Source organism: Periplaneta americana, chromosome 8 (genome assembly GCF_040183065.1).
Source record: "Periplaneta americana isolate PAMFEO1 chromosome 8, P.americana_PAMFEO1_priV1, whole genome shotgun sequence".
Classification (NCBI taxonomy): domain Eukaryota; kingdom Metazoa; phylum Arthropoda; class Insecta; order Blattodea; family Blattidae; genus Periplaneta; species Periplaneta americana.
The window spans coordinates 134,941,623-134,955,782 of NC_091124.1; the positions used below are offsets into that span (position 1 = coordinate 134,941,623).

Consider the following 14,160-nt stretch of genomic DNA (forward strand, 5'->3'; position numbering starts at 1 on the left):
TATCCTTTATAAAATGTAATTTGTCTTGTTGCATTTCCAATCAATTTCTCAATGATAGCCTACCTAACTAGGGTTTTTATTAAAGAAAAAATTGAATTAAATATTTAGAATTGATTAGGAGACCGATTATTAAACCCTGGTTGGGACGGCTATCAACTATCTATCTATCACACTATGTCAAAACTTTGATCATATCTTTCATCACAGTTCTAATAATGGATCCACAATAGTTCTATACTTGTTGTAACTGTAAAATATGCAGTAATGGTTATTGCATTAATACTAAAAAAGAAATCAAAGAAAAATTGTATTTCGACTGTAAAAGATTTTATCACATCTATTTTATCAAACTTCTGTGACACAGAAATTTGATAGTGTAATATAAGCCTAACTGGACTCCCATGTGCCTTTCTGCTGAATACCTTGACTATGAATGAAGAATTAAGCAGTGTTAAGAAGATTGCAAAGTGTGTAAAGGTTGTAAATGAGTTGACTGAGCATAGGGTGACCAGATTCACATCGATAAAAAAAAGGAGGACATTGTTCGAAAAAAGAGGACAGAAAATATGTACTTAGGTCTAGGCTTATGGCTATATTATACTATAAATTATGTCCTTATCTATTTTATTACAAAATATTTACAGTACAGATTTAGGCTTATATCATACTTAAAAGTATGTTAATTTATATTTTATTACAAAATAATTATGATTAAACTTAATAATAATGATTTTAGTTAGCTACATATAAAAAGTCAAGGGAACTATAATTATTTTTTTATTTTATTTTTTTTTTAATCCAATGCCACCAGGTTGTCATTTGACATTTCTGGTCTCTCCTAGCAATGGCTTATTTGTAACCCACTTCTGAGGTTGGGGCGCCTGGAAGGTAGAGTTATGCTGCCCCAATGATGATATTATGACAAGATGATTATGAAGTGCCAGGAGAGGTCTTAAACCTAAACCTAACCTAATTTCCAGACCATGGACGAACACAGGAATATTCCCCTTTAAGGAAAAATTCCTGTGTTCTAACCGGGAATCGAATCCGGGACCTCATGAACTGCAGCCAGAAGCTCTGACCACTAGCCCATGAAGCTCGTCGAACTATAATTATTAAAGTGAACATAAAATATCTAGGTGTATTTAGATTTAAGCTTAAGTCTATATTATCAATCAATCTTCTTAATGTATCCAGCTGTTGGCTGACAACATAAAGTCCACTGTAGTCTATTCAGTTGTTATTTTTCACGAGAAATGAGGGGTATTTTGATCGGTGTTCATTATAGATGCCTGTTGCTAGTAGCCAGAGGTGGGGTGTAGTCAATATATACTGCAGGGCTGTGTCTTCTGCAACTGGTACTGATGATTTTAATTTACTTCTTTTGTGGTTTATGGATGGACAGTATAGAAGAATGAGTTCCAGATCTTCATCATGATTATTACACCACAGACAAGTAGGATTATCAGAAATGTGAAATCGGTGTAGGTACAACTGAGTGACAATGTGACCTGTTCTGGCTCTTGTTAAAAATGTTTCAACATGTCTAGGCAAGTTTTTGTACATTTCCAGGTATGCCAATAAATATTTTATTGCAGCATACGTACTTATGATAAAAGTTAATAATATAAAATGATTTTACAGTTAGCTACGTATGAAAGCAACGATCATAACAAGTAGGAGCAAAAAGTATATACCATCGATGCTGCTGCCACCTACAGGCAAATTACTCGAAAAAGGCGTCAAATCAGATAATTTCAAAATATCAGACATACAGTTATTAATAAATCAAATATAAGGATCCATCTATGCTTATCTATATAGGAACAAAATACCTAAAAGTTATTTGTACACTTTCCTATATATATAAGCATAGACGGAACCTTATATTTGATTTATTAACATTATAGCTTATTCAACATCCACTATGGCTTTTAAATTTATTCCAGGCATATAAGTTACGAAAAGGAGGACATTTGATTTTTTTTAAATCTGCCCGGGCCCCGGACAAAGGCCTAAAAAGGAGGATATGTCCGGACAAAAGAGGATGTTTGGTCACCATAGCTGAGCATGATGTTGCCGTAATGGAGTAGTATAATAAAGTCCATGAACTAAATGTGACTAATAAATACATCAATATTAATTTATTTTATGAGACATCTGTTTTTAAACATTGTGATTAAAAACGCAGATTATAATAAAATACTGGATTTTTATTAAATTGTGTGAAAAATTGAGCTTTGATAGTGACACTTAATTGTTTTTCAAATAAGTTGAAATTTCATAAACATTAACCATTGTACAAAAGGAACAAAATGATGAGGTACCCCGTAAAAATTTTATGAAACAATTTTTACCACATTATGAAGCACCGTAATGTATACACAATCTTCCAAAATTAAGAAAGCATAACCTAACACAATTTTTTACTGGTTAGTGCTTGGCACAGAAGTTTTCACATACATGCCCATACCTGTAATCCACTGCACAATCCCAGAGATGCATATGCAGTTCTGTGATCACTCCAGGTGGCTCATATCCTGCAACTGGATAGTCTATCACATCGAAGAAATCTACAAGTTGAGTGAACCAACTGTGGCTGCTGATGCACATTCGATGCCTAAGAGTGGCACCACGAAGACCAGCTGCTACTCGGAATGTCTGAAAATTCCAGAATTCAACAGTCAAAACACTTCAGTAAGAAGGGGCTTCACAAACAATTTCCTTGCATTTCTTTCATCCAAGTTAGACATTCTGTCTTCATGGGAAGAGCCAAAAACTGGGGTGCCAGGCTGTACACAATGGTACTTTCAGAACGTTTTCCACTGCTCACCCACCCATTGTAAATGTTTGGGAGGTTCTTTGTTAACTGGCAACTTACCAAGAGGATTGTCAGAATACTCCACCAACCTAAAATACCGTATACCAAAACCTATCATTGTACATTGGGATGCAAAGAAAAATCGACTTTTTAAAAATTCACATTGTAATAGTGCTCAAAAGTTGCCTTTTGATAAACATATGCTATCCTTAAAGTTTGAAATATGTATGACAATTCCTTTCAGTGCCCCAGTACGTTTGAAATTTTGCCTTTTCTCTTCAAAATACGGAAATATTAAGATCCATTCTTCGCACTGTGATAATGGTTTCTTGTCAGGGAAAAATTTGGAAAAATCTAATTGGCGACAACTCATCAGTACCAAAGGAACCAAGAAGAGAAGCTGTTACAATCTTCTGAATGACTACTGGGAACGAATGTTTGGCTTTCCACTTACACCGAATCTCTATCCTCCCAACTTCAGAGTGTCGCCTGTGTCATGAAAGTAGCTCATGAACAAAGAACATTTAACCAAATGTGTAAAATTAAGTGACTGTGGTCAGAACTTAATGACATTGTATTCGGAAGCAAGATAGCGAATGACAATATGTGAATGGCTTTAAGTGATTTATTTAGTTTGGACTTCACTAGCTTAAAGGAGAACGAAACATAAAAATCATGTAGCTTCCTAAATGAAGGGCATGCTTTGTTTATTGCAGTGGTATGCTTATATCTCTTGACCTCTACCCCGTTGTGCCAGGAAAAAGGATAACGAATCTCCCTATGATGTCACACGATCCAGCCATGTGGCTGGCGACAATATGCGGTAGTGGGATTTAAGTTACAGTCGGTACATGTATGCACAATAGTGTCGTAGAATTCGTCGTTGTATAATTATTTCGAATCTTTCGTACACTACTTTTAACACGAATATAAATAATTGATTAAATGGCGATCTTACTCGTGTTAATTATGTAACCATGTGCGGCTTACAGCTGTTTCGGTGTCACTTGACGCCATCCTCAGAGCCTACTAGATCTCAATTTCAGAACACACACACTATTTGACACAACTCTTCATCACACGAACGCACCCACACAACAGGTAGCGAAGTTGAGATAGTGCCGAGATCTGAGGATGGTGTCAAGTAACACCAAAACAGCTGTAAGCTGCACATGCTTATATAATTAACACGATTAAGATCACCATTTAATCAATTAATTATTTCGAGTTCAAAAGTTTGAGATTCACTTTATTATTATTATAGTGCTTTTTAACTCGTGGTGGTGAGAGACAGTCAGTAGTAGAAATACATAAGTGTGAAAAAATGCCTTTGTGTAGTGCACATGGCTGTAATGTAAGAAATGAAACTTATAGGGGAAATAGTTTCCATACTTTTCCAAATAAAGATAAATCCCACCAGGGAAAGAATGTACTCCCAGGTAAGATCACATTTCTAAATTTTGGAAATCTTTTTAATGCATACCAGTCATTATCTTTATAAACTTCGTTTTGTAAAATAAAAATTAGTTTTGCTTCAAGGAGGTTCCATTTTATTGGCTAATTTCTGTGTTTAATTCGATATATACATATTTTCTGCAGTGTGTAGTTCAGATAAAATTGTCAGCATTATAAAACATTTCAATAATGTCCTCCTGTAATTATTGTCTGGAGGTAATGTTTTACACAATAAATGTTTTTATCCATGACTGGTATCTAAACTGGTCACAGTATAAAGAAGATAAAGCAGGGACAACTAGCACATTTTGTGGAAATGAATTCTGAGTGTGCATGTCACGAAACAGAGTGGAATATTTGGACTCTCCACCAGATAGTTCTGCATCTACATAAGGAATCTGACAGGGCTGGCATAATTTAATATTAACTGAGAACATTAATTACTCATTTTTTAACAATTTGAAAGACATGAGGCAAAGAAATGGCAACATAACCATAATAATAATTACTTCCATACGTAACGATACGAAAATATTTATTAATTGACGCTAATGTTCAAGTCACTGGTTGATGCATAGTATTGTGACAGTTGGGAGTTGATCCCGTCCCACAGAGGTAGGGGGCGCACGAGAAAACGAGCGATGCAGCGAAGAAGGTTGCGTCCGCTCGGGTCTGGAGGGGACAGATGTAAGGGGGCGTGAGGAGGCAACATCCTGTTCCGCGGCAGAGAGGGGGGAGTAATGCGCCTGCGACTGAGGGAAGAAATCCAGAGAATTTGAGAGGTGCCATCTTCTGGACATCTGTAGAAATTTCCAGCATCGTACTTTCCCGAAACTATGGTTTAGTTATAAATACGACACACGAGTGAACTTGAGTTAGTTAGTTACAGTCGTTGCTAGTTTGGACAGCAAGGCAGTCTTGTGTAGCAGTGAAGCCAGCTTCGAGACCGGAGTTCGACTTGAGTTGTGTCCGTAACTGTGGGAGCTGGAAATCCTGAGTTTGAGTGCAGTGGACTGCAGTTGGGGAACCTGAGTTCGAAGTTCAGTGGACTGTCTCTGAAGGTCTGGGGTTCGAGATACTGTGAACTCGAGTGACTGAGCTAGAAGAACTAGCCAAGGCAAATGAACTGTGAACTGAGAACTGACAGTTCTGTTTTGTAAATAGTGCTTCGTGAACATTAGTTAAGATTAACAGTTCATTGTTGTTCTCAATAATCCAAGTAAATTGTCATGGTCGTCTGTGGAGTGCAGTAACGAATACTGTGTTGCTGTGTGGAGTGGAAATCCCGTTGTTGACAGGAGTGTTTAAATTAAATTGTAAAAGTGATTATTGTTGTTTTGAAATAAAAGTTACATTCTTGTTTGAAGTAAAAGTTACAACTGGTGTCAGAAGTGGGATATTGTTGACATAATGGAGAACCTACAGCAGATCCTGCAAGCCATCACGGAAATGAAAGCAGAAATGAAAAAACATATCAGTGAGGTGAAGAACGATATTAGTGAGGTGAAAAACGACAAAAGTGAAACAAAAAACAGATATGAACAAGCACATCAGTGAGGTGAAGAACGATATAAGTGAAGTGAAGGCAGACATGAAAGACGACATGAGCAAGCACATTAATGACGTCACTACGCAAATTGGAAGCATTTCAACCCACATAGATGGAATTGTTAACATCGTGAAAGACGAACTTAAGGCCGATTTGGATAAACTAAACCAGAATTTTGCAACTATAAACAAGACAGTGACCGAACTAAGACAGGATGTAGACCATTTCGACGGCAAAATCCGCGATCTCGAGCGTCGTCAAGAGCAGACGAGTGAGTTGCTGGCCAAGACGAGTGAGGTGATGGACAAACACGCTGAGGAAAACAAGCACATACTCGCATTAATGGACCAACATTCTTAAGAAAACAAGTACATCCTCGCGTTGGTGGATCGCCAGGCTAGAGAACATAAACCGATAGTTGCCGAGGAGGTTCGATGGGCCATACAAGAAGCAGCAACAGATTTGAGGACTCCATATAGTGGCCCTGCAGAACCATCACCTTCAGCCAGACATTCGAACGTCAAGACGCCGAAGTTCGATGGTACGACGTCTTGGGCGATATTCCGTCGTCAGTTCGAGGCCATCGCAGAGCACAATGGGTGGACGCCGGCAGAGAAAACTACTCAGCTGCTGGCTGCGCTTCAGGGACAGGCATCGGAGATTCTTCACAGCGTTCCAGAAGATGAGACAGCCGCTGAGATAATGGCAGCCTTGGAGGGACGTTATGGTGACCATCAACTTGCGGCAGCATCTAGGACCCAACTTAAAACGAGGGTCCAACAGTCAGGCGAGTCCCTACAAGAATTTGCTATGGCGGTGGAACAACTGGCCCATAAGGCCCTCAGGGGCCTACCTACTGATTTCATCACTGGAGAGGCGGCCTACACATTCGGCAGTGGAGTTCGAGACCCCGAAATCAGACAACAGCTACTCTTGGCAGAGCATCGTACCATCAACGCAGCTCTCGCGGTGGCCCTCAGGATGGATGCAGCTAAGTTGACAGCGAACGTCTCGGCATCACACCAGATTAGGAGCGTCGCGGCGGCCGACGTCGAGGAACGTCAACCGAAGTCACCCGAGCGACAGAGACGAGAAGTACCCACCTGCTGGTCCTGCAGCGAACGTGGACACTTGAGGAGGGACTGTGACTGATCTGGTCACAAACAGGAAAACTAGAAGGGGCCGATGCGATGAGGGGCACATCGGCGCCATCATCACCATCCCCTCGGCTGATCTTGAAGACAGTTAACAGACGATGCGACGATGGACTGATTGCTGACAGATGGATAAGAGGCCGCCCATGCAGAGTGCTGGTAGACACTGGGGCGTCGCTCACTATCGCCAGACTGGAAGACGTACGTGGCCTACCTGGGAGGACGCCGCTGCGTCGATATGAGCTACGTACTGCCTCAGGCGAGAGCCTGCCCATCCAAAAGGAGGTTTTCCTGGATCTGACGTTGGGAAAGAGGAGATTGGAGATGTGGGTGTTCGTCGCCAACAACACTGAAGACGTTATCCTGGGACTCGACGCCATGCAGATCTTCGATGCGACGGTGGACGTCCGGCGCCGTATCCTCCGTTTTGGCCAGGATGAAGTGTACCTGAGGGACGTCGAAGACCAACCAATGGCCAGCAGACTCACTTTGCAGAATCATGTGACAATCCCAGCAGGCTGCGAGATGGTGGTGACGGCAAGACTGGACGGACAACCTAAGAGAAACCTGCTCCTCGATTCGCAGACAACTCCGATAGATGGGGTTTATGTGGCCAGATCACTACTCCCGAACCAGAAGGTGGTACCAGTGAGGGTCCTGAATGTCACCAATCGGGACAAGGAGGTGCCTAGCGGAACTGTACTAGGTAGTGTCGAGCTGGTGGTGTCTGTGACGTCTCTGGCAGATAACGAGGAGTATCACCGACCACGTCCAGATCTAGACCCATGAAAATGATAACTTATTTTCAGTATTTGATCCATCAACACGTATAATAAATTTATCATTAAATTGAATTAGCACTATATTAGGACTATTTATTATTCCAATAAGATTTTGATTAATTCCATCACGACACTATATTTTATGAAATAAAGAGCTGGCTCGAGAATTGGCGGAGAATTTAAGCAAAGGAGAAGGAAGACAAGTCCACGATCTATTGACAGAATTTCAGGACGTGTTCAGTCTGTCTGAAAACGACTACGGGAGAACGGAGAAAATTCAGCACCGCATGGACACCGGAAATGCTCGCCCAATCAGATAACCTCCTCGACGTGTCCCTCTAGCTAAACAGAGGGAGATTGACAGCCAACTGGAGGGCATGAAAGCAAGAGGGGTCATCGAGGAATCTGACAGCCCTTGGTCATCACTGTGGTGCTGGTGAAGACGAAGAATGGGGACCTGCGTTTCTGCGTGAACCACAGAAGACTGAATGACGTCACCAAGGACTGCTTTCCCCTTCCACGAATTGACGATACCTTGGACACCCTGGCAGGAGCAGAGTGGTTCTCGACGTTGGATCTCAAGTCAGGATACTGGCAGGTGGCGCTACATCCGGAGGACAAGAAGAAAATGGCATTCTCTACAGGTCAGGGACTATGGCAGTTCACCATTATGCCGTTCGGCCTCTGCAACGCCCCAGCTACTAATGGAGTCCGTAATGAGAGGCCTGACATACGACACCTGTTTGCTGTACCTTGATGACGTCATCGTGGTCGACAAGACTTTCGGCGAACAGCTGTCCAACCTGAGGACAGTGTTTGAGAGACTGCGACAAGCCAGGCTGAAGTTAAACCCAAAGAAATGTCATCTATTCCAGAAGAAGGTCAGCTACCTGGGGCACGTAGTAGGGACCAACGGAGTGGCCACGGACCCGGAGAAGCTACAAGCCGTCAGAGGATGGCCAAGACCCAGGGATAAGCAGGAGTTGCGCCGCTTTCTCGCCCTCTGCACTTATTACAGAAGATTTGTAGGTGGGTACGCCTACATCGCTAAGCCTCTAACCCAGCTGACTGAAAAGAAACGACAATTCCAGTGGACTGACGAGGCAGAGTCATCCTTCCAGTCCTTGAAAGAGGCGCTCTGCACTGCTCCTGTACTGGGTTACCCCATCCCTGGAAGGAAGTTCACGCTCGACACGGACGCTAGCAACATAGGCATCGGCAGAGTACTCTCTCAGGAACAGGACGGGCAAGAGAGGGTAATTGCCTACTTCAGCCGAACACTATCCAAGGCTGAAACTACTGTGTGACACGTAGAGATCTTCTTGCCTTTGTGGAAGCCCTGAAGCATTTCCACAAATATTTGTATGGCCAGGAATTCCATCTGAGGACAGACCATTCTGCACTCACCTGGCTATTGGGCTTCAAGAATCTGGAGGGGCAGACCGCTCGTTGGGTTCAACGACTGCAGGAGTACAACTTCACCTCCGAACACCGCCAAGGGAAGAAACATTCCAATGCTGATGCCTTATCACGACACCCATGCTCGGATGGCTGCAAACACTGCCCAAAAGTAGAAGAGCGAGATGGCGCCCATGCAGTGTGAGCAATTGCCGCCCAGCCGAGCCCAGGATGGGATAACGCCGCCATAAGGAGGTAGCAGCTGGAGGACCCAAACATTGGACAGTTACTGCGTGATGTGGAGTCCGGCCAGAGACCAGTATGGGCCGATATCGCCAACTGTAGCACCACTTACAAGAGCTACTGGGCCCAGTGGGAATCCTTCACTGTCAAGGACGGTATCCTGAAGAGGATTTGGGAGTCGGCCGATGGAAGGACCCGCATAGAACAACTTGTCCTGCCCAGGAGCAAGGTGAAGGAAGTGCTGGAGGAGACTCATACTGGCGTGACTGGAGGCCACCTGGGAGCCAACAAGACGCTGGACAAGTTAAGGCAGAGGTTCTACTGGCTGCATCAGAGAACCGACACAGAACAATGGTGTCGAAGGTGCGACACATGTGCAGCCAGTCGCGGACCAAGGACACGCAGAAAGGGAGTCATGCAGCAGTACATGGGAGCTCCTTTTGAGAGGATCGCCATCGACGTTGCTGGACTGTACCCGGTCACGGATCGAGGGAACTGCTACCTGCTAGTCGCTATGGATTACTTCACAAAATGCCCAGAGGTGTACGCGATTCCCAACCAAGAGGCTTCGACGGTGGCAGACGCGCTGCTTGACAACTTCACCTGCCAATTCGGGGTGCCCCGGGAATTGCATAGTGATCAGGGGCGCAACTTCGAATCTAATCTGATGGGAGAATTGTTCGAGCATCTGGGGGTGCATAAAACCAGGACCACTCCCCTCCACCCACAGTCTGACGGCATGGTGGAATGCTACATCAAAACCGTGGAGGAGCACCTGCGGAAGGTGGTGTCCAACCATCAGCGAGACTGGGATGCCAGAGTCCCACTGTTCCTCTTGGCCTACAGAGCATCGGTCCATGATACAACAGGGATGACACCGGCAAACATGGTCTTCAGGAGAGAGCTGCGCCTGCCCTGTGATCTGCTGTTTGGCACGCCAAGCGCCGACCAGCCAGCGACGGACTATGTGGCAGAATTGGCCGAGAAGTTGAGCACCTCTGGCCAGAGAGCATCTCAAGATGCCCAGCGACAGGATGAAAGTGCGCTACGACAGATTAGCCAACTCTGTAGGATTCCAGGAGGGTGATATGGTGTGGCTGTATCGACCTACCAGGACCAAAGGAAAATCACCGAAGCTGCAGCGTGCCTGGGATGGACCATACCGTGTGGTGACCCGGATCAACGACGTGGTGTACCGCATCCAGCGACAACTCCGAGGGAAGATGATGGTGGTGCATCTGGACCGACTAGCGGCCTACCAAGTGACTGTCCGGGACGGCCAGCCCTAAGGAGGGAGCAATGTGACAGTCGGGAGTCGATCGCGTCCCACAGAGGTCGGGGGCGCACGAGAAAACGAGCGACGCAGCAAAGAAGGTTGTGGCCGCTCGGGTCTGGAGGGGACAGATGTAAGGGGGCGCGAGGAGGTGACACGCTGTTCCGCGGCAGAGAGGGGGAAGTAATGTGCCTGCGACTGAGGGAAGAAATCCAGAGAATTCGAGAGGTGCCATCTTCTGGGCATCTGTAGAAATTTCCAGCATCGTACTTTCCCGAAACTATGGTTTAGTTATAAATACGACACGTGAGTGAACTTGAGTTAGTTAGTTACAGTCGTTGCTAGTTTTGGACAGCAAGGCAGTCTTGTGTAGCAGTGAAGCCAGCTTCGAGACCGGAGTTCGGCTTGAGTTGTGTCCATAACTGTGGGAGCCGGAAGTCCTGAGTTTAAGTGCAGTGGACCGCAGTTGAGGGACCTGAGTTCGAAGTTCAGTGGACTGTCTCTGAAGGTCTGGGGTTCGAGATACTGTGAACTCGAGTGACTGAGCTAGAAGAACTAGCCAAGGCAAACGAACTGTGAACTGAGAACTGACAGTTCTGATTTGTAAATAGTGTTTCGTGAACATTAGTTAAGATTAACAGTTCATTGTTGTTCTCAATAATCCAAGTAAATTGTCATGGTCATCTGTGGAGTGGAGTAACGAATACTGTGTTGCTGTGTGGAGTGGAAATCCCATTGTTGACGGGAGTGTTTAAATTAAATTGTGAAAGTGATTATTGTTGTTTTGAAATAAAAGTTACATTCTTGTTTGAAGTAAAAGTTACAGTATGTTGGTAATATTGAAGCATGAGATACATAGATCATGGCTTTTGTTTTGGGTGAAGTGCGGATGTCAACAAGGGATATAAAGGATTTGCTAATAACATTATATTAGTGACTGATATTATTTCATGTCAGTAACATTATACTTAGGCCTAAATGATTATTTCTATTATTGACAGTAACATTTTGTATACTATTGATATTGATTTTGGTTTCCTAATTGGAATTAACATACACGTTAAAATTTCGGGCTGTATCGGTTGAATATGATGTCTCTAAATAAGTGAAACAAAACCAAATCTCGACTACATACTTACCCAGTTAGGTTGGTGTAGAGTTAACTCTTGGGTCTAGCTAGTATGAAGGAGTGATTCGAAAGATAAAAAAAAAGTGATATTAGCAATGACCCTTGCCCATATATTAACATGTTATAGTTTGAACTCAGTGAGTGCATTATTTCCTGAGTTCGAGTCCTGTATAGATAAAAGTAATTAGTATGAGTATAAAGGAGTTAAAAATGTCCTAATTTACATACTTATATAATGACTAGTAATAAGCCATCGTTTCAACTTTGTAAAGGAATTTATTCCCTGAGGTCGAGTCTTATAAAATTATAAGTAATTAGGGTTTCGTGTAGGGCTCTTGTGTCTAGCTATGAAGGAGTTAAGAATTTGTATTACTGACTGCAAAAAATCCTTTACAAGAATGGAAGAAGGTAAGAATTTTAATTTAAATGTGTTACTGCAATATATCTTTTAAGATAATGAAAGGAGGTAAACATAGCCTATAGCAGTTCAAACATACCCTATTACAGCAACGGAAAAGTGAAAGAAGTTACCAGGATTAATTTAAATGTATAGTCAGTGATTCAGGAGAAGACGAGTGCAGAGTGAGAAAAAAGGATGGTTAACAGCTAACATTACGACAACACGTCCAATACTTGTATAATAGTAAGTGGAAACATTATTTTCTGCTTACTAGTACTACAAGTCTTGCAATATTTTCGTAAAATTCTCTATTAACTACCTTTTTCCTCACTCCGCGGTCATCTTCTCCTGAGTCACTGACAGTAGTTATGTATTGCTCTCTAAGTGCAGCACTACATAACAATTTAAGGATTACGTAGTTATGTGATCAGATAAAAGTTGAGGTAGATAATTATTAGACCCACTTTGTACATTTAGTTAGGCCTACAATTCTCCCCCAAGTGGATACCACCATAATGAAGCACTGTTCGTGCGGGTGGGGGAGTGTGCATGATCTAATGATTATTTGGACTATGCTGGATAGGTCACCCATACCAGACAGGATAAATATGAAGAGCCAGACGAAGAGTGTCACGCAACAACCTACCTTCCTAACTCCATTTTTCCCCTATCCTACTTTCCTATACTTAATAATTCTAAAGCCCAATCCCAATGTGTTGTGCGGCCCGTGCTGAAGGGGTGAATAGCAGAGGGGAAATGTGTCTTAAATGGGGCCTCTGGATACCACGTGACCTCCAGAGTATCAGCCTTACCCAGGCAAGCAGGGCTCTATCTGGGCAGAATTTATACATCCCTAGCTACTCGTGGGACTAACCATGAATAATAAATGAAAATCTGTTTCTGAGGACCACATCCATGAGCTCTCAGCAACCACAATATCAACAGCCACTTCCTCTGATGAAGCAGCTCTTATGGAGCAAGCTTCTGATATGGATTTGGGTGATATTTCCTCCGAGGGTGACTTGATCACCTCGAATGAGAAAAAATTACTTAAAAAGTCTACTCCAGGGTTGAATGAAACCTTGGAAAAAAAATGGATGAACTTAAGGTCCAACAGGGCTATGCAGATTACATAGCACTTTTTGTCTTCGGGAAATTTCTCAGTACAATCTCAGACTTAACGGATTGAGAACTGAGGAAAATTCTGTATGCAGGAGGGACTTTCTATCAATCCCAGCAAAACAGTTGTTATTCCATTTACCAACAGGAGGAATTTAAAAGGGCTAGGAAAACTCAGACTAGGCAATTCAATCTGGACTATTCTGAGTCAGTTAAATATCTAGGAATTACACTGACCTGGAAAGCTCACATAAATAATACTCTCCGTAGAGTCAAGTGGTCTCTTCTAACCATCAAGCGTGCTATTAAAATAAGCTGGGGCCTAAAACCACACATCAGCCATTGGTTGTATGTAGCAATATTTAGGTGCCAGATTTCTTATAGTGCCATCATCTGGTGGCACAAAACATTACAAACTACTATAGCAGGCAAGCTTGTCATACTACAGAGATTAGCATGTCTGTGTAGTACAAGGGCCTTCAAAAGTACTCTAACCATTGCATTGGAGACTTTGTTAGGACTCCCATCCATGGACATCTATCTACAAGCAGAGGCTAGACTTACTGCATATTGTTTAGTTCAAATAGGAAATTGGAGAAACAGCTGCTCAACAACTGGACATACTCCATTTTAAATTACCTGGATATCCCAGTACTGAGTATGAGGTCTGACTTAATGAATACCCAGTACTGTTTCTTCCATGCATACACTCGCATCTCGAGAAGACTGGATTGGAGGAATTACACCTAACATAGAATGTGATCAACTTGTGTGGTTCACGGACTGATCCCACATAGGGACGAAGTCGGGCGCAGGCATCTATGGCCAATCTCCTAG

The 14,160-nt window shown here is 43.0% G+C and overlaps 1 protein-coding gene across 2 annotated transcripts in view; it reads right to left on the reverse strand.

The window, feature by feature from the left end:
- Atg2 (Autophagy-related 2) overlaps window positions 1-14,160 on the reverse strand; it is a 326,693-nt gene that overhangs the window by 130,433 nt on the left and 182,100 nt on the right. For both annotated transcript variants that reach the window (XM_069833677.1, XM_069833676.1), the window contains exon 24: window positions 2,474-2,661. In XM_069833677.1, the coding sequence (XP_069689778.1) occupies window positions 2,474-2,661 (188 nt within the window). The remainder of the gene's footprint in view (window positions 1-2,473; window positions 2,662-14,160) is intronic.